At 48.7% G+C, this 27,574-nt stretch overlaps 1 protein-coding gene across 1 annotated transcript in view; it reads right to left on the minus strand.

Moving 5' to 3' along the window:
• Positions 1-11,254: 11,254 nt before the first annotated feature.
• ACAP3 (ArfGAP with coiled-coil, ankyrin repeat and PH domains 3) overlaps positions 11,255-27,574 on the minus strand; it is a 46,708-nt gene continuing 30,388 nt past the window's right edge. Inside the window, exons 10-24 of the mRNA XM_009889583.1 lie at positions 22,859-22,971; positions 19,924-19,975; positions 19,354-19,454; positions 18,802-18,913; positions 18,022-18,230; positions 17,653-17,722; positions 17,435-17,529; positions 16,682-16,896; positions 15,699-15,803; positions 15,195-15,296; positions 12,916-13,008; positions 12,542-12,762; positions 12,270-12,379; positions 11,784-11,894; positions 11,255-11,669 (exon numbers count right to left, since the gene is read on the minus strand). Of these exons, the coding sequence (XP_009887885.1) occupies positions 11,522-11,669; positions 11,784-11,894; positions 12,270-12,379; positions 12,542-12,762; positions 12,916-13,008; positions 15,195-15,296; positions 15,699-15,803; positions 16,682-16,896; positions 17,435-17,529; positions 17,653-17,722; positions 18,022-18,230; positions 18,802-18,913; positions 19,354-19,454; positions 19,924-19,975; positions 22,859-22,971 (1,857 nt within the window). The 3' untranslated portion in view covers positions 11,255-11,521. The remainder of the gene's footprint in view (positions 11,670-11,783; positions 11,895-12,269; positions 12,380-12,541; positions 12,763-12,915; positions 13,009-15,194; positions 15,297-15,698; positions 15,804-16,681; positions 16,897-17,434; positions 17,530-17,652; positions 17,723-18,021; positions 18,231-18,801; positions 18,914-19,353; positions 19,455-19,923; positions 19,976-22,858; positions 22,972-27,574) is intronic.

The raw sequence follows: 27,574 nt of genomic DNA on the forward strand, positions 1-27,574 counted from the left end.
CCAAGAAGCAGCTGCCCTCCAGCCATCCCATCTCCCCAAACCCCAGCCCAGCCCTCCCCGAGGGTCGGCCCACGGCGCAGCTCCCCGGGCAGCATCGCTCCTCCGTCCCCGTGTCCGCGACAGCCTGCGAACGCTGCCTTCTGTCGCCTGCTGAGGGACATGTCGGGAGGCTTGTCCGTCAGGAGAAACAGCCTGGCAGAAGGGCTGAGATGTCTATTAAGCTGCCACACTGCTCGTGCACTTCATTAATAGCATTAATGAAATCAGAACCTGTCTTAATCAGATAAAACAGAAGGGCTACTAAGAGAGACAGAATCATGTGGCTCTTTGGAGAAAAGTTCCTTTACCTTCTTCTTTTCGAGCCATAAAGCTGTGCCAGATAAATTTCATATTTTAAACCTTCTCACACTAAAGTGCTTCACTGGCCTGTAAAGATCCAGAATCAGAAAGAATGAAAAAGAATGTCTGAAGTTTAAAAAAAATTCCCATCTTTATTCTCCGTTCATAGATACTGTTTGCATGTGAGATTTTTTTTTTTTTTCACTCCCACCTTTTCAAAAAAATACATTTCTTCTGCCATAAGATATATTACATTTCAGTGTGTCGTAGTTTATAGATATCATCCTGACAATGCACTTTATGATGTCACGGTGCCTATACCTGTATAGTCCACGCATAACCTTCTATTATTTTCGCTAGCTACGACATACGATAATAAAAATGACAAAACCCAATACTGAAAGCCGTGCCTTCGGGAAGAGTACAGCTCTCCTCACAGTGAGATGCACAAGCAGCAGGAGACAGAGCGCCCCGGAGGGAACGAGCTGGGTTCTGTTTGCGGCGTTGTTTGCAAAGCCCCCATGGAATCGGGATTGCGTTCCTGCTCCATCTCAGACCAAACGTCTCAAAGCGCTCGGTGGTGGAGGCACCTTCAGAGGTGCGTTACACGGCAAAACGAAGCGCTTCGCCAAAGGTGTTGCAGTGGACTGGTCGGGACCGGGAGCCCTGCGGCGCGGCGGTATTCTGGTGCCGTGTCCTGGGTGGCCTTTCTCCTCCGAGAGGACGGGAGGGCTGTGTGCGGAGGGTCTCAGGCCACACGGAGTCGCATCCCCTCGCCGTGGTGGGACGCTGGTGAGGCTGTCCATGGGCTGAGTTGGCTCCAGCGACACCATCACAAAGCAGTGTAACAGTCTGTGATATTCACTTTTCCTCTGGTTTTGGGGTGTTTCAGACTTGGTGTCCTCCTGGAATGCTCAATGGTCACCACCACTTACTTCATCGTAGGGGCGGGCTCTGCTGCTGTGTCATAAATGTTTGCATACACCCAGAAAGGGGGGATTTTTCCCAGAAACAGCAATGTAGAGAGGGCACCGGGAGCTAAAAGATCGGCTTAACTCATTTTAAACTGCATTTGGGCGCTGCGAGGCACGGGCCCTAAGCCTACAGCCTGAACGGACACCTATTCTGGAGCCACCCCGGAGGGTCTGCCACCTCCCTGGTCAGGGCACAAAAAGCCCACACCAGGGGACACGTAGGTGTGGAGCAGAAGCGTGTCTGAATGGAGAACACCTTTCTTCAGCAGCGGAGCTCGCCTTGCCTGTCGGAGCCGCTCAGGCGCTCCCGTTTCTGCCGTCGAGGGCAGCTCAGAGCTTGGCAGGTCCCGGCGGAGGGTGGGCAGGAGGGGGCTATCTGCAGGAGTGGCTGAAGTGTAGGCTCCTCCTTTTGAGTTTCTCAGGGTCGTTGGAAGCCATGTGAGAGAACTCCCGGAAGATGTCCAGGTAGGTAGCGTCTCCTGCAAAAACACACAGGAAGAGGCATTAGTCCCCATATTTTTGCTTTGCTACTTCCCACCCGTGGAGGTCATGGTGCACCAGGCTGTTTTCACCAGGAACTCATCACAACTTTCATCTGGGGGTAAGAGACAGCTCTACATGTGACATAGACAGAGCTCTTTAGCCTTGCACTGCCGCAGAGGGTTCTGGTTTGGCTTTCCATTCTTTGTTAATAAGAACAGGATTATTCACGAGCTTGCATGGGTAAACATGCTCTCAGGACTCTTGCGTCACAATCGGATTTGGGATAATTCCTCCCTTTTATTATTATTGCTACTTTCTTTCCGAAACCCAAGAGACAGCAGAGGGACTTTCAAGACTTGAAGGAGAGAGCTGTCATGGAAGCTGAGTGCTCTGAAAGGCAAAGGTCCTTCGTTGAGCCGCTTGGGGGGCAGCAGAGCTTCATGCAGTCGGGAACACGGGGCTTGAGGTTGGTTTGCTGGGGACAGCGTTCGCCCAGCAGCAGGGAGAAGGTAATTTACTGATTGTCTGGCTTCTCTTCTGGCAACCAGGCTCTTCAGAGCTCGTTGTGGCCGGTACGACATCAGTCCACCTCTGCTGGAACAAAACAACAACCTGTTGAGGGGCACTATCAGACGATAGCGATTCTCCGTGAGAGCTGACTCAAGGCCCTGTTCGAACCGCGAGGGAAGGCAGAGAGTTCAGGTGTCCCAGCAGCGGTTCTGTGATAGAATCTCCCTAGGAATGCTTTCAGATTTGTGCTGCAATTCTAGAGATAATTAGGCACCCGCATCCCATTAATGCTATCTCTGCTTGTATGTTTTGCTGCTTGATGTTCTAGGGCAATTTTTGCCATTGACTGGGCTACTGAGCTCATTTTTACCTGGTGATGAACCCACGTAGCCACAGGGGAAAAGATAAGTGAAAGATCCCAGGTATTCACCTTCAGAGGCACAGCTCCCTCTGGTCTTTCACACAGAGCTCCAGTGGTGCCCTTTGTTTGACAGAAGACATGTCCTGGAGAGTCACTGGGAGGGAAGACCCACAGCTGCTGCGAGCCACGTAGCTCCAAGGCACGTTGTCTGTCGATATTGGTGTGGCGCCGAGGGAAGAGAAAAGCTAACCCAAAAACTTGGTTCCACCCAGCCAAGTCAACAGCAGGAGCCCGTGTCACTCCATATTGCCTCACAAACTGGGCTGGAGAGAGCGGTCTGAGCTTGAGTGTGTCCAACTGGCTGAGGGTGGACAGGGCAGCGTCCCCTCACTGGCCTGCAGTGCTCCCAACCCTGCAGGTGTCCTCCAAGAACCCTTCCTCCAGCGGCTCCTTTGATGCAAGGCCACAGCACAGGTCCCTCTGGGGCGTCCCCTTCCACCCCAGCTCATGGGAGAGCACACTGGGATGTCAGGAGTGGCCCTCTTCAGTATATAAAGAGCGTCCAGCCCAAAAGGTCTTGAGAATAAGTCTTCAGCATTATCCACATGCAGGTGGCAAAGGCTCATCACATCAGCCTTATGGCCAGGGGAAGCTTTGATCAGGATCTATCTATTTTCAGGCAGCAACGCTCGGGAAACGGGTTCGTTTGTGCCTGCCGCAAAACCCACTTGACCTACCTGTGAGCTTCTCATTACAGTCCCTTGAGCCCCTCATTAATGGGAGGGACTCATCCCGTTTCCACTGCCCCCACCAGTGCTGTCCTGTGTGTACAGATCTATCCTGATGCTACAGGACCTGTGCCTGGCAGCCCGTTAGACACCGTCCCCTCCCACCCGTGACATCCCCTCCGGGACCCACACCACCTTTCGTTCTCCATGTGCATCACCGCAGCGTCCTACCATTGCCCCCTGCTCCCCCGCCGCCTATTCCTCCCCACCTTCCCTAAATAAAACGTACTCCCTCTCTGGAAGAAGAAAAAAAAAAACCACAACAAACCAACTCAGCCTTATACACTGCATAGAAAAGAGGCGGAGTTTCCATGAGGACAATAAAGACCCGTCTCTCTGGGGTTTATTTAGAATGAGTCTGCTGTTGGATTGTCAATCGTACCTGGTAGCAACAGGTAAGTAAACGCTGAACTGGCTGAGTTCTGGTGTAGAAACCAGCCGCGACTTCTCCTCTGCGATCCTGCCCCAGTTTTGACACCAGTGGGATGGTGACAAAGTGGCACTACTGAGTAGTGGGACAGAGATTTGCTATTACCTCCTGCCTGTAGCCTGACCACGTTGGTAAAATCAGGAAGGTCTCCTTGTTCAGTGAGATCACTCATCCTCCTGCGCACCGGTAAAATACTTGTTCTGGCAAGACTTACATATAACTCCAATTACAAGAATCGTACTGTTGCAGTAAAGCATTAGGCCCGGATTTTTGAAGATATTTAAGCATTTAATCCTCATTAACTAAAGAAAGAGACAGTCTTTTGGAGATCTGGCATTTCAGTCTTCGGTGTATCTATCCTCGTGAGGTTGGGAGAGACCACAGTCTCCGTTTCAGACAGAAATAGAAATGCAGTAAAATAAAGGGGGCAGTGGGCGCCAGTGATGGGGGGGGGGAACAAGCCACGTGTCTCCCAAACTCTGTGCTTATAAATTTACTGTAAGACCACCCAGCTCTCCTGCCATAAACACCTTAAAAGACTGTAATGCTCCTGATTTCAAAGTATCCTTCCTGCTTAACTTCTCCACTGAGTTCAGGATCATACCCAGATCCATTAATTGGGATCTCTTTGTCCCTCCCGGGGAAAACAGAGGTTATTCCACAATTTTGTTTTTCCGCGTTTGTTTTCCGTGCTAAGTATGGTAGAAATCACGAGGCCAGGCCAGTCTGTCTTTTCTTCGTCTTCTTTTTATTTTTCTGCCACAGACACGCAGTATGAGGCAAACCAACGGGGGAAGGACTGCACTGGGATACGTGGGGAATGGTGGTCCATGTGCAGGAGACTGATAACTAGTGCAAGGTCTCCTTTTACAGGACCGCCATCGGCAGAGCTCGTAATATAGCAAGCATTAACCGATTCAGGTACTCTGAAGAAACACGAATGGGTGTGTTGGGGGGTGATGTGAACCTGTCACCTTTACCACAGCCTTCTTCCAAAGCACCCTGAAACCACATCATCACAAGACAGCGTCACAGAAACCCAAACAAAAATGCAGAGTATTTACGTGGCATTCCAGTCCATTCGCTGCCGTGAAATTCAAGCGGTGGGTTGCAGAGAAGGAGAACAGGTTAAAAGGGGATGGTTTTCCAGATCCAGTTAATACAGGCAACAAGGCAAGAAACCCTACGTAAATAAATCAAGCCAAAGGAGGAGGAGGGAAGGAGTTTATCTAGATTTTTATTAACAGTGTTTCAAGAGACAATAGAAGAGAAGGGAGGGGGGGAAAAAGGCAGACACCACAGCAACAGTTTTAAAATTGTACAAAGATAATAACATACAGAATATCCGGTTCCATAGTTACAGTCAAAAAAAAACAGGCTGTGTATGGAAAGGGGGAGTTAAAAAACGTGTTACAAAGTTGTACTGAAAGCAGGCAAGTGAAGGAGGTTAATAGGTTATAGCGTATTTACAGCAAGTGTCAGCCCCCGGTAGAGCAGCCCAGCCACCCGGTGTGTCACACAGCATCGCTAATCAACCCCACGCAGCAGCTCGCACTCGGCTAAAGAACTTCTTTCTCGCTGTGCTGTTTAGATAGGAAGGTGTGGGAGCCTCAGCCAGGAGGCGTCCTGCTGGGCTTTCTCACCTCAAAGGCTTTCCCGGCCGGCCGCCGGCCTCCCTCACCCTACAGCGAGAAAGGGTGAACTCTCTTTCTGCCATTCAGCAGCCACAGGTCTGGGGCAGAGGGCTCCCGGGACGGGGAATCCACACCAATGTTCCTGTGCTGCTGGAGGGACGCGACGGATGGAAGTCAACGGAGAGAGGGTTACAGGTCCGTTGACAACCTGAAGGCAACCGCTTGGCCGCTGCCAACGTCACCTACTGGAGCACGAGGACGTACAAACTAAACGTGCTCCACCATGGCCCTCGCCGCGAGGAAGGTGCTCGGTGCTGAGACGTGTTTGTGGAGCAAACGCTCCAACTGCAGCTAGCCTCTGCAGCCACCTCAACCCCCACACGGGCCTCCTTGTGCCCTGGAAACCATCTTGGCTACTCCCCCCACCTCCATCCCTCATTCCCTCCCCATAACTACCCAGCTGTCCTACCTTTCCCCCAACTCGGTGCTGGGTATACAGCCCAGAGAGAATATACCCCAGCGCCAAACTCCCTCCAAGGCTGAGGAACCAGCGGGCAGACCGCTATGAATCACATTCCTATGGAAACAGCACTCTATATTGTGGAATCTCAAAAAAAAAAATAATCTTGTTTCTTCAGAACTTCCACTCTCAGTCCCTTCTCCGCATCCCCTTCTCCATTTAACAGCACCACACGCACTCACACACACGTTCTTCATCAGCTAACCCAATGGTTTAATATCATGTTGAATCCGTTCATCCTGTTTTGTCTTTGGTTGAAAGCAATAATGCTCGGGCAGCGCGGAGAGAGAAGTGGGTTCGGGGACAGTCGAGCAGCGCAGGAACAACACAGCAGTTTGGCAGAAGACAACAGCTGTGTTGTGGCCACTGGACAGTAAGTTAATCAGTGCATTTCTTCAGGAGGCCCTGGTTTTCTCTTGCATAAATAATGGTCATTTTTGCTGGTCTGAGATGTTACTGATCTGTTTTACGCTGATCACAGTCTCAGCTGGTGAAATCTTTTTCTTTAAAGACATAAATTCTTCCAATTCCACCCTTTTCGTCTAGACTGCTCAAAGAAATGGCACATTGCAGAGACCATCTCAGAGACAATATTAAAATCACCTGAGGTTTCCCTGGATGACACGTGGAGAGGGAACACAGAGGGTTTCCTTTCAACTTGCCAGCAACCTGAACTCATCCCGTTTGGAATGGGAGACGTGTGGCAGACCCCAAAGATTCAAACCCAGACTTGGTCCAGGCACTTGGTTACAGGGCTTGGGTCGAGTCAAAGAAAAACTAGGACAGGTATATAAATATTCACCCAGATCTCAAAAAAAAAAACCAAAAAAACCCTCAAAAGATGACAGAATCTGCATGGCTGAGGCAATGGTTTGGGTCCGTTTGTGTTTTGACAATGCCTGGCATGTTGCTTTCTAGACAAAGGCAAACCTCCTCCTGTTAACTGTGGTTGCAAGCAAGTTACTGTCACGTAGACAACATACGCGCTCTTTGAAAAGAAAGGAAGAATGAAAAGGGAGTAGTTTTGGCATTAGGTATTTCAAACAAGATTGTACAACACAAATACAGCTGTATTTGAAGGAGAAAAAAAAAAAAAAAAAGAAAGCATTCAATATCTTGCCTTCCCTGGAGCCTGGCTGGCCATTTACTTTGCTGAAAACAAGTTTTCTGTACAACTTTCCCACTCTCCATCCAAACTTTTAAGCACACACACGCACACACACCCCAATCAAAAAAAAAAAAAATCAAATAAACACAGCAAACATTGAGAAGTGCCTCCTTAGCATTTTTTTTTTCCTGGAGAACCTTTTTGTTTTAGAAACTGCAGGATGTACGGAAGTGTTTGATTATATCTCAAACCAGAGGCATTTAACGCCTCGTGATCTGAATAATGAAAATAGAAGAGAAAAGGGGGGACGGGAAAGAAAGGAAAATTGTGTGTGGGGGGGGAAAGGCAGGTTTTGAAAAACATTCCCTAACAATGCTACAAAAAAATCCTGACATTAAATACAGACGAACTGTATTGAATAAAAATTGCACTAGTCCTCTGGGCACATCAATAATAAATTAAATACTTAACAATTTCACCGATTAAAAAAAAAGACAGCACAAAATCCATAACAAAAGAACATAAACCCCCCCAATACTGTATGTAGGAAAAGTGCACAAAGTCGCTTTATACATTGAATCTAAATAAAGTACCAATACATGTTAAATAGATAAATTGTCTTGCAAGACACTGCTTTGCATCAGTATTTACATAGGCTGTAACTTCATGTACTTCAGCAGTGAGTCTGAGCTCCAATGGACTCAACTGTACAGGATTTTTGTATTGTTCTCATGAGCCGCTAATGCTGACCGTGAAATAAAATGACCCACAGTGGAAGCCGTGTCTCCAGTTCTCCCTGGCTTACAGAAAGGATCGGTCGTGCTTCTAACTTCGCATAAAAAGCTGGAAAATCGACTGGGGTGGTTTAAGTTGCTGTACAAGTAGAAAACATTGCTAGACAATGACCATGCTGAAATTCATTCACGGAGTAGGGCCGTGGGAGTGGTGAAACACCTATTTCACTTTCAAGATCTTTGACGTACCCTGAAAGACGCCAGCTTGGATTCGGTGTGGCCTTTTTCTAGGAAAAGGCACAACTCGAGGGGACATCAGCATCAACAAATGTCTCAGTGGGTGCAGATCAGTAAAAAATGGGATCGGATTATCAAAGAGAACTCATTACAGAGGATCTCTCGGTTCCTGACCCAGGAAGCAGAGCGAGTTCTTGGCTGGATACTGGTTCCTGTGCTGGTCTGGATGCCGCAGGCTGAGCTGAGTGACCCATCCATAAGCATAGCAGAGTCCCTCCGAAGGCGGAGATGTGCTTTGCCGGATGGCTACCAGGCTCAGCACCACAACCCGTTTCACTGCACGACGGCATCCAACACCATCTGAGCGCCGCGCAGAGCAGTGCGGTCTGTGGGGTGTTTCGCTCAGATGGTTGTAAGACTGCAGGTTTGCTCCTGACCCCGCTCAGACCGACAGTAGGACTACCACCGGTTGCAGAGTACGCAGGATCAACCGACAAGGAAGGGGTGTCAAACGGGGCAGCGACACACGAGGGAAGGCAGCACCCTGCTCAGCGGGGAAGCCCATTTAAATTTAGGGTGACTTGGACCAGAAAGAAGACCAAGTCCAATGCAAAGGACCAAAAGATGAGCTCCATAAGAACATAAAGCGGTCCCCTTCTGTAATCCTGCACAAGAAACGCTGAGTGGGCAGCGATGCCGGCTGTACCTTCTCACAGGTATCAAGAAGAAAGATATTTAACCCAGGGCACGTTAAACGCAAACCGAAGGAGACCGTGTAGCAGCACTGCAGCAACAACTCCACACAGTGCACACCCGCCTACGTTGGGTACCACTTACACGGGTGTACCCCCAGAATCAGCCCTCTCCCTTCAGTGACAGGACTCGAGTCACACGTGGCAGCTACAATCAGAAGACGGTTCCTTCTCACAAAGAAATCGTCCTCTGAATGAAGGATTTAAACTGAATCGCAGCAACGATAGCGTCTTATGCCACACTGCTTCATCCCACATCCAGTCCTGAGTCTCTCTGGACTGAAGTCCCCCCACAGCTGAAGAGAACACAGACACAGCCCCAGTGACCTGCCCTCGGCCAACCGTTAAGGGCACATCCTACAGCTTCTGCTTCAGAGGGAGTATTGCCTGGTCAAAGACTACAGGATAGTTTCAGACCAGGTACTGAAGAGAAGGGAGAAGGCAAGTCCGCACGCTGCGCTCCCCTCCAGCCCGTCAGCACGCTGTGAATCGGGTTAAAACCATAGCGCGCGGTCAGCGGCAGCACGCTGGGGCGATGTAGAAAATGCCTTGAAAGGCATTGCCAATGATAAAAAGGCTGATGGGGCCAAGCTCATTAATTGTTATTTTCCAAGATTGGCAAAAGGAGATCGTTTATTACCTCGGGAATAAGGGAGGGAGCTCAGAACTCAGCACTTGGTGCTGCACATCCCAAAGCTCCAAAGGGAATAAGAATGAGAAGGCAACAAGACACAGATGAACTTCAAGCCCCAGATGGCACAGACAGAAAACTGCAGTCTGGCTGCAGCAAAACGAGGGACAGCACTTCCTGAAGGATGCGGAGACTGTCCCTTGAACGGAAAGGACGCCCTACTAGAGACTGGGGTTTCTTTATTGTTCCACTTTTAGATGTGTGGGTGGAGAGCGAGTGCTGTTGGTTCAGTCTGAGGGCAGCATCGTGAGCGAAGAGCTGGATCGCTGTTGCTTCAGGGTCTGAGGGCACAATTATGTCAACAGAAACAAACCTGTAAAGGTTTAATCATGAAGGGCTGCGGCAGGACAGCAGCCAGGATACAAAAAAAAAAAAGCAGTTAAGAAGTGAAACAGCTATTGGATGAAAAATAATGATTGCGCATCACTGCTGCTGTAATGCAGGAGGATGGGGAACTCTGCCCGGTATTCTTGCGTTCCTTGCGAGATCTTGATGCCCTCAAGATCCCAGCACCGTCCATAAGGCACTACGGCCCGACCCCGCAGCCGAGGTGCCCCGGCAGGCGAAACACCGGTTGTGGACTGCCACCCACGAGTCCTCAAAAATTCTGACGTCAATTGCAGTTGAGGGCATTCTGAAGAGGCTCTTCCAGGAGCACACCTCGGCTTGGCATCCAGTCTCCCAGCCAGAGGAGAAGCCGCCAGCGGGACATGTGCTCTGTCAGCCCTCCTGGGACAGGGATACACGACTGCAGAGCTACTGTGGCACGATCCCCATAACACAGACCATAAACACAGCAACAAAGTGCTCCAAGTAGAAACACATTCCCCCACTCCAGCAAAGAATAATACAAGAAAAAGGAAAGAAACAAAAAGAAGATTCTGCCGGTCATTGGAACTGGGGAACTCGAAAGCTCCCGGGCCAGCTGCCGAGATGCCCTACTCACATGCTTCAGCATGCGGGGGAAGAGCACAGAGGGGTACACATGCAAGAAGAAGTCTCCTTCACAGAGATGCTAAGTCAGAAATCTGAAGTGACCGGGAAACGAACTGACCCAAAGTCAAATTGCGCCGTGCAGCCAGGCAGTTAGGCAGTGGGAGTTGGACGTGGCTTTTCTTCCCTGACACAAAAGCCCATCGCCAGCGACAAGCTTCTCCCAGCCTCAAAAAATTAGCACTGCTGCTTCCATAACACTGCGCGCATCGCATCGTGGCCCAGGAAGCAGGCGAGCTATGGCTTTGACCAGCTAACCACCAAGGGCAAAAAAAGGGGAGCGTGGCTGGTATAGTCCTGAGAGCAATTAAGGTGAGTAGCCGTCGCTCTCAATCCTACCCCTTCTGTTGTGCCTTCTGGAGCAAAGTATCTCTGCCCCGCAAAACAGCCTGGTCCTGTCTTAGAGGTCAACTTGTAGTTTTCTGAACTGGCCCCAGCAGCTCCCAGCCGCTGCAGCGGTCCCCCGAGAGCGCAGGCCGCCGGTCGCGCTGCCAGGACAGAGGGCTCCACGACAGAATCCCTGCCAAACAAACTGTTCAGACGAGAACTCAGTGCACGGGAACTACACTGAAGCAGAGACAGGTTCGTCTGATCGTATTGTTGGTGGGTTTCTCCTGGTGATAGAGGGTTTCCTTTTCTTCTCTTTTTTTTTTTTTTGTATTTTTTTTTTTTTAATGTTAAACTTGTCTCCCATACTTTTCACACACTCAAGTCCACGCGCCATGGTCTGTGGTTATGCCCTAGGAGTCTCCTATGCAAAATCAACCATCCAGTAGTCAAGCATGAGAACTTAACGTCAACAGGAAAGACCCCTTTTCTTTCCTGTGTGCATCTCAACCTACATGTGCAGGCATCAAAAACAGACCAATCTGCAAGAAACACCAATATACCGAGGATGGGGCTTCTCGGGGCTTCTAGAAATTCAGCCCAACTTCAAGACAGCAGGGGGGAGGTGGGGGAGTTGTCACTAACACTCATCTATATTAAGGCTGATGAACTCCTGTATACACTTTCTGTACTGCAGCTCAGTAGGGCTGTTGCTGGGATATTGACCTGGTTGTCCAAAGGGCCCCTCTGCTTCTCGCATCTCCTCGTTCATTCGAGCCAGACGCAGCCTAGAATGAAAGAGAGAAAGCACAAGGGAGAGAGGTTTGGTTATTCCTCCTCCGATGGCTATTTACAGGCAGCGTTCCCGTATAGGTGCACTGGCGAGTCCTGGCTGCACTTACAAGGTAACTATGTCTGCGTTGGCTGCTTGGACAGCAATACTGAGCGGGTCCTGCCCGTCGCCATCCGCCGCGTGCTGATTTGCCCCTCGCTTGAGGAACAAGCAGACCTGACTGCAGAAGGGAAAGAAAAGACCATGAGAGCAGAAATTCCGGCTCCCCCACCCCACCCTGAAGCGGGCAGAGGGCACCGGCCCTCCACAGGCAGACCCTGCTTCACTTATATCGGTCTATATCAGGAAACGCTGCAGTGGCGTGGAGAAAAGAATGAGCGTACAGGGGCCCAACTACCCCCTGTCTATCATCACGGGGGCAATTATCTTTAAGATAATCAAGTTGTTGATGTGATATAAAAAGGCGAGTTTTGCAAATAACCAATTCACCAAACCCCAGCTCCTTTCCCCACCTCAACCTACGGCTCTCAGCGTTAACGCCGAATCTCAGCCCAAGGGTGACGGAGCACGTCACAGCAACGTGCGAAGAACTTACCCGGTGTGCCCTAGGTATGTGGCATGATGCAAAGGAGCTCGGCCTCGGATGTCTCTTTGGTTAACATCTGCCCCATTCTGCAGCAGGCATTCACAGGCTATCAAGGAGCCCTGCCAAGGAAAAGGGGAATTTCTAAATAAATTCAGTCAGCAGTACCGAGAGGACACATGAGCACATACCAGGCTGTAAGCCACCCGTTGTCAGTGCTCTCTGAAATAGAGTCAAGACCGCACGTTCCCAAACGTGCCCTCCCAGCCACTAGCACAACGTACCCCCACCACAGCCTGAATCAGAGGAGTTTTGTTTTCATCTTCGTCATTCACCCAGTTGATCTCAGCACCGTGTGCGAGGGCTTCTGCCATGAGAGGCAGGTTTCGGGCTTGTGCTGCCTTGTAGATCAACAAGCCAGGATGCAGCTCCCTCAGGTCCTCCAAATCGGATGCCTCCTGTTCAATCTCCGCTTCACCACTTGACTCCTCTGACACCTCGCACTCTAAGAGGCAAAAAAAGGATGGAGAGAGATGACCCCAAAGCTTCCCATTTCTAATGTTTCCTGTTGTTCTTGGCACCAGACAGTCCTGCCCATCCATCCTGCCTTCGCACTAGCCGCCTCCCCACACTTCCACCAACAGCCCGTGACACCCACCTTCCTCCGTCACGCTGTCCACCACAGAGCCAAACACCAGGATATCAGTGCTGCCATCTGTGCTTCCTCCAAGTCCGCTGTCACTGCTCAGACCTGCAGGGCCAACAGAAGACAAACCAAGCCCATTTTAATACACAGCCATTCCAGTACCAGGCACAGCTGAGACCACAGGGGAAAAGGGCTGCGCAGAACGTCACACACACATTGCACTGGACACTGCTGGTAAGGGAGAGGGGGACTGCTATCCCGTTTAGCCCCACTCAATGAAACTGCCCAAGGAAAAATCGCAAAGCCTTATGGTGTCCATGTCCCCACACGCTGCCCTTCATGCAGGGATGCTCCGACATTGCCATGGCACTTTGGACTGCTGAGGACAGCCCTGGCTGCAATCCATGAGGGACGCCGTGACGGAGACTGGAGCAGAGCAGCAGCAGAGACAGCTTTGCAGCAGGTTATGCAGTGTCATAAGCAAATAAAGACACCCCTCTGCTTTTAACACTAATAATCTCAGTTTCTACTCTATCCGTGCTCTCCCCAGTGCTTTTCGGGTGTCGCTGGGGCACTTGCCAATGCATTGCTCTTGTGACTGGGCTAAATAATATCAACAGTGTGTATCTCAAGCCAAACTCCTAAAGCATTGTCCATCGGCTCAGTTACCTTCACAGACATTCCTTCCCTTTCCCCACAGTGCTTCCCACCTTCCCTGCTCAGCTGGTGAATGCTACGAGACAGCTGACTGTACACGGAGTCATGAAGAGATGAAGCAACTTGTCTAAGGACACATAATGTGTCAGTGGCAGAGCAACTCTGTGCCTTTTCCAGCCTGCACCCGAAAGCAGTCAAGAAAATGATAGAAAGAAAGGAAGAAGCACGTGCAGGAATTGCCCTTACGGGAACAGGGATGGCACATCACCTTCGTCCTGAGGGATGCCCGGCCCCCTCGGCAACTCCGGCTGGACTCAGCTTCTTGCCGCTCTTAATTTCCCAATGACTCTAAGTGCTGGGGGTGTTTCTCCTCCCAGAACTCAAGAGTTTAAGCCCCCATGATCGACCCCAAGACCTACCCTCAAACCACTGCGATTAGAAAGAAAACCAAGCCAGGTTGCAGCTGACAAAATGTTTCTAAAATATGAGCCGAGAAGTCTTTGCAAAGAGCAACAGCAGGAAAGCCTGCATGAACTAAAGACCCGAGCTTTGAAAGCCATCGCAGAACAAGACACCTTAAGGCTGCCTGCTGAAGTCTTCAGAGCAGCTACAGCTGATTCCCAGATAAAGAACAGTCTCTAAACCAGTGGTCCTGAAATCACGGCTCACAAATCACCCTTCAGCGCTGTTCAACAGCCAAAGGAGATAGTGAAGCTACAACAGAAAAAGTTTTAAGCGGCACGTATCATGCATCTCTTTATTCTGACTTGCTGTCAGAAAAATCATTGCTCTTTTTTGTACAAAGCAAACATACTGCTCAGTGAGACTATGCTCTCCGCTACGTCAGTACCAGTAAAGAGGGACTCCAACGAGGCCACGTGGCACTACTCTAGGTTTACATCTAAGCAAGAAAGGAGGATCTGGCTCATGGCACAAGAATATTAATACGTCAAACTCCCAGTTCTGTTCCTACTGAATCAGTGATAAAATTCCTATTTTCTTCTACAAGAGCAAGATAAGGCTGTTGAGCAACTCTGAAGCCCTGCATCTCTCAAGTATTGTTTCTGTTGGCTAATAATGCTAAATTCCTTGAAACCGTGCCTTAAGGCAGCGATTCAGACAAGCACTAAAGCACCTTCTTCACTGATTTCAAGAGATAACATGTACTTGTAGGAAAGCCTGTGATTTTCTGCTGTGCTGACTCAAGACCATACATATTTCTCTTAAGTTCATACAATAACAAGCAACTGAGCTAATAAGTTTTAAAAAGTTACCCCTCCTCAGCCAAGTATGATAATGGACCACAGGACTAGTCTGCGACAGATGTGGGGCATTTGAAGTAAACACTTCGTATTTCCTATTTGCCATGAGATCCCACCTGTACAGGATCGGATCCTTTATCTCATCTGAGGGACAGTCGTTCCTTTATGATGCAGTAACTCGACCGCTGGAAACCCTAGGAAGCTTTTTGCCTTTCGAAAGCCTGTCAGCCTGTCTGTCCCACAAGGGGCCGGTAATGTAGGGGTTCCAATCATTCGGCTGAAAGAAAATACACCACTGCCTCTGAAGGTTGGTTTGGAACAAGTAAAATTTGGGTGTCTCTTTTGCTGCTAGCTGCCAGAGCGTCACCTTACCTCCGTCCAGGAGGAACGGCGTACCGCTCCCACCGGGACCAATGCCACTGCCACTCCATGGGCCACCTGTTAGCGGATGCTGCATAGAGATGTGGCTGGCACCTAGAGGAAGGTGGACGGAATATGAGGGGAGTTCATCGTCACAAACACAAAAAGAAAAATTGTCCGCAGTAAGACTTGCTAAAAAAAGGGAAAAAAAAAAAAATTAAAAGCCAAAACTAAAACCAGAAAAAAAGCCAATGGAATGCATAGTCTGGGAGTAAAAGATGCTGGGAAAAAAATCCCATCCACCAGGGACTGACTGGGTAGGATATTAAAATAATAAGTGCAATAAAAGAGCAATGGGTTGGAGTTTGTGCAACTAACTCCCCATGACTCTTCTGAAATATTTACCCTCTCTCCAGTGGGGCTGATACCTTGCCTTAGGTCTGGTGCAACGCACATGCCCTAGAAGAGCCGGGAGGTTAAGCGTGCCAGGAGCAGGGACACTTTCTTTGTACTTACTACGTGGGCCGGAGCCAGCGCCGGTGTCAAAGTAGGAGAAGAGAGAGTCCAGCTCATCAGGGCAGAAGAGGGAATCTCGACGGAACTTCCTCTCCAGTGTAGCTGCTATTTTACAGAGAGATTTTGAAAGACATGGTTAGTAACAAACAAGTGAGACAGTTTACAAGTGCATGTAGTGATAGGACAAGGGGAATGGCTTCAAACTGGAAGAAGAGAGATTTAGATTAGATATTAGGAAGAAATTCTTGGCTGTGAGGGCGGTGAGCCCCTGGCGCAGGTTGCCCCGAGAAGCTGTGGCTGCCCCATCCCTGGAGGGGTTCAAGGCCAGGTTGGACGGGGCTTGGAGCAACCTGGGCTGGTGGGAGGTGTCCCTGCCCAGGGCAGGGGGTGGCACTGGATGATCTTCAAGGTCCCTTCCAACCCAAACCATTCTATGATTCTACAGCTGTATTTACAGAGGCTGAGCTTTCACATCCAATGCACCCCAGAGGTGTCCAATGCCATACTCATGCCCACACACACCATCAAGATACAACAAAAAGCTGACTATAGGTGGTGACATACTGCAGACCAAGTCATCCCCGGGCATTTTGAGCAGCCAGAACCCTTGATAAGCATGGCCCCTCTTACAGACCAGGCAGGTAAATATAAAAGGATTTGAAACATTAAAAAGCAGGAAGCTGGAATACAAAAGAAAATGCACAAAGCAAGCTTAGAAGTTGCTGGATCACCCTAGTGTAATGCCCTCCTCCTTTAGCCACAGGAACCTCCCTGAACAGATGGAAAATATTAGGAAATGGCTCTAAAGAGCTGTGTCAACACGGTTTGTGCAACAGCATTTTTGATTACACCTCTAGCAGGCTGCAGGTCCTAGAGAAGAAAGGGCCTCGCATGTTATTGGGGCAGTTGTGTAAACACCTACAAAGAGTGGTGGGCTGGCCAGCACAGCTCTGCATGGCGAACGGGGCAAGGGAGGTCCCCACCTGATGACAACATGGCTGGTGATGCATTGCCTGCTTCATGGCGGTACTTTCTACGAGCCGTGGGTGCTTTCGTGGTGCTGTTGTGTCTCTGGCACTTCTTCACACACCAGCGTCGAGGTTTCCGCTCATTCTCTGTTAGAGTCTCCCCATTTGGCAGCTTCTTGAGGAATTTCTTCTCCACATACTTCACCTTGATCCAGGCTTCCTTGTCCTGCCTGAGAGAAGAACAGCATAAAGCTGTGCACAGGGTCACTTGAATCACCTAAAGCAAACAGCCACAAGGAGATGGAGCTGCTCTGGGTCATTCCATCAACCTGGCTTTGAGTCCTAAAAAATCATTGAGGCCTGTACTGAGAAAGGAGAGTTTCTCAAACCTACAAATGCCTCCCATTTCAAAGCAAAACTAAGCAGCACAGGGTGTAACTGAGAGCGGAATGAGATGTTCAGCCCTAGGCAACACCACGTGCTTCAGCTAGATGTGTTTGAAAGGTCTCAGAGCAGTTTAAAACCAGCGAGCCCTGGCTCCCAAGCATGTCTCACCAGGTTGCTGCTCCCTCTGACCTTTCTGAGAGTCAAGCTCAGAGTAGCTACAGAGGGAGTGTGTTGAGGTGCACCTGAGGCAGTCTGGGACCTCAGTGAAGCCCAGTCACACTCTTAATCTGACTTTCCAGAGAGTTTCAGGTACTGGGTTTGCTGTGTGGATGGATAGCTTTCCACAGGACTGAGAGGACCAGTGTGTGCGCTCCGACTCACCTGGAGCTCCCCGCTGTTGGTTTCTTAAGTCCCAACTCTTCACACTGTGCCTCATATATCTGATTCATGGTACTGTTCCCCAGCTCGCACATCAGCTGCAACACAACAGGGAATGAATGAAATCCTCAGGTGAGTAGCCACCTTCCCTCTCGTCTAGCTTGCCACCAAGTCCACGTCCACCCTTTGTCTATCTCCTGCCGTTAAAAGCCAACACTCACTTTCAGTAACTCTGGCTCCCAGGAGTCCAGTGTGAGAGATCGGACCTTGGAGCAGTGAACGCCCAGACTCCTATTTATCCAAAAGGAAGAAAACAGATGATTTCATGCCTCAAAACAGAACTTCTCATGCATCATAACGAACAAGATCAATCCAGTTCTTAGGTATTTATCCATACAGATGTAGCTATAGCAGAGTTTTATGCGCACGCATACAGATGTACCTGCACGCACAGGTGCCGCAGCAAGCAATTACTTTTGAATTTATCTGGAAAAACATTACAGTCAGTTGTAATTCGGGCCCCACTGTTTTTTCCAGGAGCTTGTAAGCCATCCCTGGCTGGCGGCGCAGAACGCACATGCATGCAGTACCTGTGGATACCGGAGCACTCAATGCACAGCAGGATGCCCAGGTTGATACTGGCCCAGCGAGGATCAGGCTGACCACAGTCACAGCACTGGTCGTTCCCAGGGATGCTCTGCACTCTCTGCAAGATGGTCTCTCCTTTCACACTGCGCTCCCGGGAGTCGGTAGCAGAATCAATGCTGCTGGTTGATGGGGAAGCAGTCCTGTCCAGTCTCTGCAGGGGGGAAGAAAAAAAAAAAGGGGGGCTCTAGGATTCTGCAAAGCGCTGTGGAACGAACTAGAGCTTTGCACAGTAGAAGCATTGATAGGACGCATTCCCTGAAGAAGAATAAGCAAGGGCTAGTCCAAGAAGGGAACAGCTAAAGCCTCATTAATCTCCGTAATTGCCACAAGACGGCGCTGCAGCCCATCCCTGCTCTGGGGTCTGCCAAAGCCCTTGCTATCATGGTGCTCCGCTTGCACTGGTCCCAGCTAGGGAGCAAGCTCTTCCCAGGGGAACTTAATTCCTAGGGTAACATCAACCCAGAGCGATGGCAAAAAAGCAAAGATGTCTGGACAACAGTGATTTAGAGCCCTGCCCTTCCCCCAGCCCAGCTTTGTAAGTGCAGCTTTGGTTGGGGAACAACTGTTGCCTTTGAGTTAGAACTGACACCAGCTCCCGTCCTTGAGGCCAGAAGAGTATTTCCAAACGGTCCACCCATATACACTGGACCTGCCACAGCCCGAAAGCCCACTATCAGGGCTCTGAGACACAATTATGGACCTTTTACGACCCCTTCACTCACTTCAATATAGTAGCTGTCAGGACTCTCCCGGTACGCAGAAGCGATGCTAGCTTGAACAGCCTGGATCCAGGCCTGACGCAGCTTCTCCGAGTCAGCCTGCAGCATGCAGCTCCTGTGAAGGAAGGAAATGAGTTGGAAAGAGCAAAAGGACAGGGTGCACGTCTCGGTCAAAACTGTTCCACTTCATCCTCAGCATAGCCACTCCAATGGGGGCAGCACCTTGATTTGACAGGCAAAGGGGCAAAGATTACTCTTAGAAGCTTGCACTGCCAAAGGTGTTCCCTCTTCAAAGGCTCCAGGCAGGTCTGCTAGCTGTTTTGAAAAGGTGACCATTGCCAGTGTCACTGTCTATATATTTATTAGGTACGTGTGGCCTAGACCTGGCTTATGCTGATGTCTGATGAACTTCATAGAGATTCTGGAGTACATGCAATGGCATCTCCTAGTCAACATCTAATAGCCCAGAGCAGCATCTGCTCCAAGCTAATCTCTTGCAGTTCCATGCACAGTCCAACTGTCATAGCTACCATATGGATGGTAACTTAAACTTACTTGGTAGGTGAGACGACCTCAAAGCAAAACCTCCTCTCTATGTCTTCACATGGCTTGACAGTACAGAGCCGCAGGTCTTCTACCACTACCGTGAGTACATCCTGAAAGGGTGAGAACAGGTGGCTTCGTTGGCTCCCTGAATCTGTGTCATAATTAGCCCTCTCCGAAAACTTCTTCCCAAACCCTGCTGGTCAGCATACGCTGAGTCCATACAGAGCAGAGCCAGCCCACCACCGGCTGACTCCAGGGCAATAGGAAGGGCTTACATAGAGTCAAAGCACGGGATAATGTGCCCGTGAAGTGGCAGGCTTATTGGGGACTTCACCATCTTCCTCTGCTGAACAGGAATAATATAGATTGCCACCAACACCATCTGCTGCCACTTCGTTCTCAGTACAGTCTAACTTTGGAGCACAACATTGCCTGAATGGGCTTGCTGTCCCTCTGATCCAATTCCTCTCCCCACTCCTTCCACCCCACTCCCACACCATGGCACAGAAGTCCCCAGCAAAGCAGGACACCAGACGAGTTGGCTAATCTACCCGTGTCATCTGGGGTAGCCTCACTGACCTTTAGCTTTTTCTGGTACACCAGCTGACTGTTCTGTATGGAGAACCACCTCCTGAAGGAAGACAGACAGACAGACATCAGAACAAGTGAAGAGCAGAGCTGCAGAGAGGCAGTCTGTCTGCAGCAGAGCGGGATATCGTGCCATTTAAAAAGAGCGTAATTTATTCCAAAAAGCTGGAAAGTAATGTCACAAGAAAAGCTTACACTTCTCCGGTCCCTTCCTTCGGAGAACAAATGAAGGATTTACAGCCTTAGGGAATGACTCCTAGCGTTGAGACACTGTGATGGCAAGTGTTCCAGGTACACCGATGTTCAGCAAGAAGGAAGGAAAGATGGGAAGAAACAAAGGAGTAGGGCAGTCCCGTATTACTGCCCACAATTTCTGGGGAAGAAGTCTGTGTGTGCACCCTGGCCTGGTGCAGGTAGTAAATCCAGTGGCTGTGGGACACGTTGCACTGCTTGAGGCATACTTGACATCTACTGGGGAAGTCGGATTACTTGCACATGCCGTGCCAGATGCAGTGTGCCTGCTGCCTCTCCAAGCAGGCTGTCATAAGACAAGCAAGAAATTCCTTGACATCATGAAGAAACTTCCAGATGGGGAAAAGAAAAATCTATCTCAGGAAACCCTGCTAACTGGCAGCCCTGCAAATAGCGTTGGAGAAAATCATTCGAATGAGTTGCACATCTTGCTGTTTATAGAGGCTATGCTACCCACCAGGCTGATTTCTCTGTACCCACTCCAGCCTACGTGAGGCCAAAACAATGCCAAAGCTCCTGTTGCCTATGGCTAAGGTATGGACAGGCACGTGTGAAGGGAGTCTACCTTCTGAGGAAGCAACAAACCACCAGCTAGCAGCTTTCCATTAAAATACAAGTGACAGAAGGTCCATGCGATGCTGACAGCACTGGTAATTCCCTGGTGTCTTAATCTTCAGTGCTAAATCCAAACCCCCAAGTCACTCTCTCATTCCAACATACAGCCTAAGATTTAGCAACCTGATCTTCATGGAGGGCAATGGAAGCCATGACCACCACTAAGCTTCAGGAAGAAGGTACTGGAACACCTGAGCATAAAGAATCAGAGACGCTTGCAGCAAGATGTTATTTACAGCTTATATTGCATACTCTGTTTGCGAAAGAACTAGGTTCCCTGGGAAAATGAGATGAGACAGGATCCTCTTTCGTTTGTCACTGCTGAAATATTAAAGAGATAAAAGACGACAAAAGGACTTGACGTGTCTGTGAGCAAATGGGAAAATACAGGTAACTGGAGGCCATCCCGTTGGTGTGGGAGCCCATTTTGATGAGCTGATACGGTTCTGCATCACTCCGAGCTGCTGTGACAGCGGCAGTCTATGCTCAAGGAGCTCTGCTGTCACACAAAGCTGAGCAGAAAGGTTTGTCTCTCGGGTTCTGGTTTCTGCTCCTGCTCCTTTCAGCTGTGCTCTCCTGCTCGCCCCCCTGAGCGCGTGCTTCTGCCTGAGATCCTGCACTGTGGGTTTGCTGCTCTCTCTGCCTGTCCCCTCCTGCTCCCGAGAGGGGGAGGCACTAACACCGAGGAGCTGAGTGACAGTGAGATGGTGCTGAGTAGGCTACAGGAGCCGTGAATAGCTGCGGTGCGGGTAGATATGGCTAAGAGTGGGTGGGACTGAGGAGACAGAGATGGCTGTGGGGAGAACACAGACCGTGTATGACTGGGATGTAGGAGGATACAGGGAGGATAGCTGGGATCTGGGGGAGAGGGAAAACGTGGAGCCCTTGACACTAACATCACTTCAGACATCAGGAAAAACAAAGTCCCAGAGTGTCATGTTCCCTCCACGATAAGTGTCCTTTGGAGTGACCCTTGAAATTACAGCCAGGGGAGTTGCCAGGAGAAGGGGGCGGCCTGGAACCCTCCATCTCTACCACAACTCAAGCACTGGTCTTGACATTAGCCTGATGCGTTTTGGAACAACCTTCTGCTCTGCAAAGACGTTGGCATCAGTGAAAGCCGCCATGCGATAGACTATGGAGCGAGGCTAGACATTGCTTAGCAAACACCGAGCAGGAAACCCTAAAAGGGTGATAAAAATTCCACCAAGATACCTTCCCAGTGCACCAGCTTGTGAGCACTGAAATCAAACACCATGACGCACTCTGTTTTGTGGCTTCTGGTTCCTCCAAGTGCAAACTTAGTACTTAAGTGTCAGGGGACCAGAGAGCCTGAGGGGTAACAAAATTATACCAAATTTGCCTGGAATCTCCGTAGTACTAGGGGAAACTTCAGAGAGAAGGAATCACTTATCTAACCAATTCAGAGGTCTCTAATAATTTGAAGTCTCTTTTCCATGCAAATACACACCGTTTCTGTGCATATCACAAACTGTTTACGGAACCATTTAGTGTTTATTTATTCCAAAGTCTAACAACAGCACATTTCAGCCTTGCCATGATGTATACTGTGAACGTATCCCACAGCCAAGTAAAAGATCTCTTAATATTGTATCATTTCCCTGTTATGCGAGAGGAGGGGATGTAGGTCAAAGAGGCATTGATCTCATGCATTAGAAACTCACTGGAAAGGTTTAAATCCTTTTGCAACAACTGTGTATGAAACCCATTGACTATCTCAAGGGAAATGAACCACTCAAATATCGAGCAAGGCTAGAACATGAAACCTTTGCTTTCACTTTCCCCAAGGTCTCTGGCAGCTGTGGAGCCTCCTGTCTAGTGCAGGAGGCACATCAGCCCCGCATTCCCAGTGACCTACCGGATGAAATATTTATAAATTATTCAGAGCAGGGTCAGCGCACAGAAAGCCATTTCTCAGCTCCCGGCAGCACAGCTGATATTTCTGCTCTCACATATCTCCCCATCCCAGAATAGACAGGTTTGATACTCATGGCATGTCTCAGCCCAAATATCAAAAGGAATACGAGTTATTACTCACCGATTCCATGTTTTGAAAGCATTGCTAGCTCTCTTGAAGAGGTAGCCTTCCATCACCACTCCATTCGGGGCATCAACATTAAACTCCACCTTTGAGTCATCGTAGGAGAAGTCCTGCAAATAAAAAGAGGCCGAGACTTTAACGTGACTGCGCTCTGCAGGACCACGATGGAGATGAGCCTAATCAAAGCATCAAGAAGAGAAAAACATCTATGACAAGATGCTAAGGCTTAGGCAGAGCTGTCTGTCACAGCATACCCACAGCCTCAGTGGGCTGCAGCCATGAATGCCAGTCACGAATTATCCTCATTCCAGTAAGCTCATCTGTCCCTGTTATTTGGAGAAAAGTACCATACATGCTGTACTTTCCCCGACCCCAGGAGCTGATAAGGAGAGAGACAGATAGCATATCATCGTGAGGGCTAAAAATTCCCGATATTTGGGCCAGCCTGCAGTGGGAAATAAAGCGATAGAGGTGCTTTTCACTGGCCATGTGAGTTAGCAATGCTGCTCCAGCTCTCTGTTCTGCAAGGGGTCAGCAACAGAATACACCCCAGCCTTTTCACGCAAGGAGAAGAGGCATGGTGATTTCTAGAGGGGAAGACTTAGCAATTCCATTTTCATTAGCTATCATCAGATGCCACCTCCAATCTCTGCTCACTCAATTCTCTACGCTATGCTACCAGTCAGAGCTGATTTGTCAGGTTTGGCACCGATTCATCAGACAGATCTCATGGATTCTGACAGCTGGTGAGCAAGACACAGAGCAGAGAGAATGGCAGCTGCTCTCACAGAACATGGGATCCTTCTCCCTGGGCAATGGTCTGCCTGCTTCCCAAGAGAAACTAGGTCACGAAACCTAAATGACTTTCCCCTCTAATGTGGGAAACTAAGGCACATTGTCTCTTCGCACACCGATCCCACCCTAATGATGCATTCTACCCACACCTCCCTCTCTCTTCAGCACAAATATTTCCCCCTGTACTCCTTGGTTCAGAGACACAACAGCGCAGTGAGAACAGCCCCATTAAGATAAGTGCCCTTCCCAGCTCAGCATAGGAAGACCCTTGTGATGCTGTGTTGCTAGGCAACACGCACTTCACTCTCATTAAGATGAGTTATTTTCATGTTCAGAGATGCAAGCTTGCCTGGGAGGTGTCATAATAAGAATAATACTGATACAGAAGGAGGAGATATAATGGGACAGGACTGAGTCATTCCTTGGAAAGACAGCATGATGCCCAATTAGACACTGGAAACTGCTGTAAGGCACCCAATTAAGAGAGGTCTGCTCAGCCCCAAATCTTCTTGCCGTAAGAGGGTGAATCCCATGGGGGGTCCTCTTCTGCAGATGTCTTTCATGTACATATTGCAAACAAAGGCTAGAGGGAATTTTCCTCTGACTCGTTGATATATGAACATGGGATTTTTGTACAGCTGCTCCGAAGTGACTATTCTAAAAATACGATGAGAATCTGCACTGTTTTATAATAAATAATGCAAACACCCCAAAATCTGGGCTTTGTTGAAAACTGCACAGCAAGCGTAGGGCAAAACCCTTCCAAGTACATCTTAAAAATGACCGCTTAGCTGTGGTCCACTTTGTGGAAGAGGTAAAAATAAGGGGGAGGGTCTAAACATAATCACCTGACTTCTTCAGCTGCCCTTGTATAATCAAGCAGTGTGATGGTAAGAAGGATATATTGCTGATGAGTGCAGGAGGAACAGATGGGCCATATGCGTCACTAGAGTAAATCCACTAAAAATCAGTGGAGTCAAGCCAGGTGTGAATTTAACCTCATTGAGTCTGCATTGTATTGCATCTCTCTACAAACTGCCTGGCTAAAGCAGAACAGCCGAAGGCGCATGGAGTTGTTCCTTGCCTTTGAAAGGATTCTAACCCACACCAAGCCCACTTTTAGAAAGAGAAAATTACACACAAAACCACCAAGCGCATACACAAGATGACAGAGTCATCTGGGTGATGTCCAAACATCGAAAGACACTGCTGAGAAGAATGGCTTGTGTTTACATTACTTTGAAGACATTTCTCTTCCTTGTTCTCTCATTGGTTAGGAAACGTCCCCAGGCTAAATTCTGCTCATATTTCTGCTGGTACAATTCCTGAGCAACTCCGCTGCTATCAACAGAACTACTGCAGGGCAGCTGAGGGCAGAATACGTTGACCAGAGCTGTAAGCTGGATTTGTAAAGAAGGTACAAATCAAGGGAGAGATCCAAGGGATAAGGACCAGTCTCCCTTTTATCCCTGGGCAAGCAGCAGGCTGATCCTCAGGGACACTTTGTCCCACTCCATTGCACCCTGCTTGGAAGCACCTGAAGTCTTATTGAGTGTTGAGAGACAAATGAAGTAAGAGAAAGGGGAAGGTTTTAAAAATCCAGAAGTTATCCCCTTGATCAGTATCATTTTTCCTCTCTCAGCCAGGCAAAGGCCAGAAGGGAGATGTACAGAAATGGCTCAGGTAGTGGAAAGGCAAAATCATGGCAAGTGCAATTGTGAAACTTCCAGTGCACCAGAGCGAGCTTGAACTACGGGCTTAAACAATGGATTCCCGGGCACACCTTCTTCTTGCAGCCCATACAGGGAACCTTCTTACCACCGCCATTGAAAATAGAGGAAAAATTTCTGGAAAAAGAGTTACAAGAACATCTGTTGAATCCTGATTCCAGACCAAAGCTAGCTTAGAATCTGTCTGAAGGGATCATCTTGCCAATGGTGTTGAAATATCATGGTAGTGTGTGGCCACAGCTGGATACACACAGATGTGTGACAATGAATCCCCTTAACTGGCAGACCTGCCAGTCAATGTGTCCCTGTATCTGCTTTATTCATCGACACAAAAAGATTTTGATCCTGTTAGCTCTGGGAAACAAGCCGAAGGGTCCACGGCTCCTGCCAAGCACATCATCAACTGTGCCATCAGTAAATCTCTCCGTGACTCTTACAAGGGACGCAGCGCATCAGTGGACTGTGACTCCAGATAGAACTAGGAAATATAAACCTTCCAGCCTTGGAAGTCAGGCTGCAACGTCTGGGAGGTGCTGGCGGAGATGGAATGCGTCCCCCATTCTACAACACCCAAAGTAACTTTCTTGAATCAAATCTCACCCTTGACAAAGCAGGGTAATAGAGCACACATATGCTTTCTCCCGTTCCCTCTTTTTTCATTTCCTGCTATATATGGGATTTTAATTCATGATTTTAATAAACTACCTTTTACCGACTTTTCCCCATCATTGCAATGTACACAGAGTAGGCGAGTCTGCTCTAAATGAGTTTGGACTGATTTATTAAGTCTGCGTTTAGCACCTCATTGTCTCTGCAGTATGAAGAAAATGCTTGACACAGAAAAGGCTGCCTCGGATTGGGATCTGAGCAGCTTTGGCTACAACCGCATACGCAATCATGATTAGCAACAGCAGCGACATGTTGGATCACACATTGGTAAAATAAATCGGACGTCTTCCAAAATAAGAAGCCAGATCTCTGCCATCGTCTGCTTCCCCTTCCTTCACTGACTTTCAGTAAATCACACCAATCTTGTCTCACTGTCCCCTCTTGTTCTCAGTCCTGTCACTCCGAGTTTACACACGAGGCTGCCTGGGAACTGATATTCTCTTAGAAATGACATCACAATGGTTTCCATGGGAGCACACGGAATGCTGCCGAAGCAACAATGAAGTAACACGTTCCAAGAGATACATCCATAGGGATGTGAAAAAGGATATTAATGCGGACACTTTGAAACCAGCAAATGGAAAGCAAAAACCCAGCACAGGCACACACAGACCTATGAAAAAAGAAGAAAAGGGGAAGAAAAAAACCCCCTATTTGAAGGCAGCCTCACGGCCCACTCGGTTAAGGACTCCCATGCCCACCTCCACACAGCGTGCCCAGAGACTGCTTGAATTGCAGACGACAGACAAGCTCTTCCAATTGCTCCTGTGTAGCCAGCATTTCATGCAGAGAAAATGGCTGATGAAATTAAATAATCCTCCAGCTTCAGTGAACAGACTAAATATGAAGAGTGAAGATGCCCCTCATCAGCCTCGAATCCTTGGAGGGGGGAATCTTTTAAGTCAGTCCTGCCTAAGAGCACACCTGCTGAAGTAGGAAGGTCTTGATTATAGGTTCGTTCCTATCCCGAAGGGCACAACACCTGGCTGACAACAAATAGAACCTTTCTCTAAAATACCAATGCTTCCTTAAAATTCTTTAAAACACAATCGCTATGGCAATTGCCCTCCCTGAAAAGCCATAGCATCACTCCCTCAGTGTATAAATTCAACGTGGAAGTAACGCTACCATCCTTTTCTGTGCAATGCTTTGATTTCTAATGATAGAAAACACTATCAAAACCAGGTAGTCATGACCAGTGAATCATTTCAGCCCAGGTGTTTTCAGATATTCAGAGAAACATATCTTACTGCCAAACCTCCATGTTATTTTATTTTCAATCAATACCATTTAGGATAAGCGACAACACACGCACTACACGCTTTCCCTCATAGAAGACAAAGGCTTTTATCCAAAAGTGCCCTCTTCACTTAAGTATGCAAGAATGCTCAGTATTTAACAATAATATTATGTACACTCTAACAACATTATGTATACATCCATGGAGTGAGAAGAACTTCTCCTGGAGGCAAGTTAAAAATTGTATGTGACTAGTTTGGCTATTTGTTTCTAAAGAAAA

Source organism: Charadrius vociferus, unplaced genomic scaffold (genome assembly GCF_000708025.1).
Source record: "Charadrius vociferus isolate BGI_N301 unplaced genomic scaffold, ASM70802v2 scaffold477, whole genome shotgun sequence".
NCBI classification, from domain to species: Eukaryota; Metazoa; Chordata; class Aves; order Charadriiformes; family Charadriidae; genus Charadrius; species Charadrius vociferus.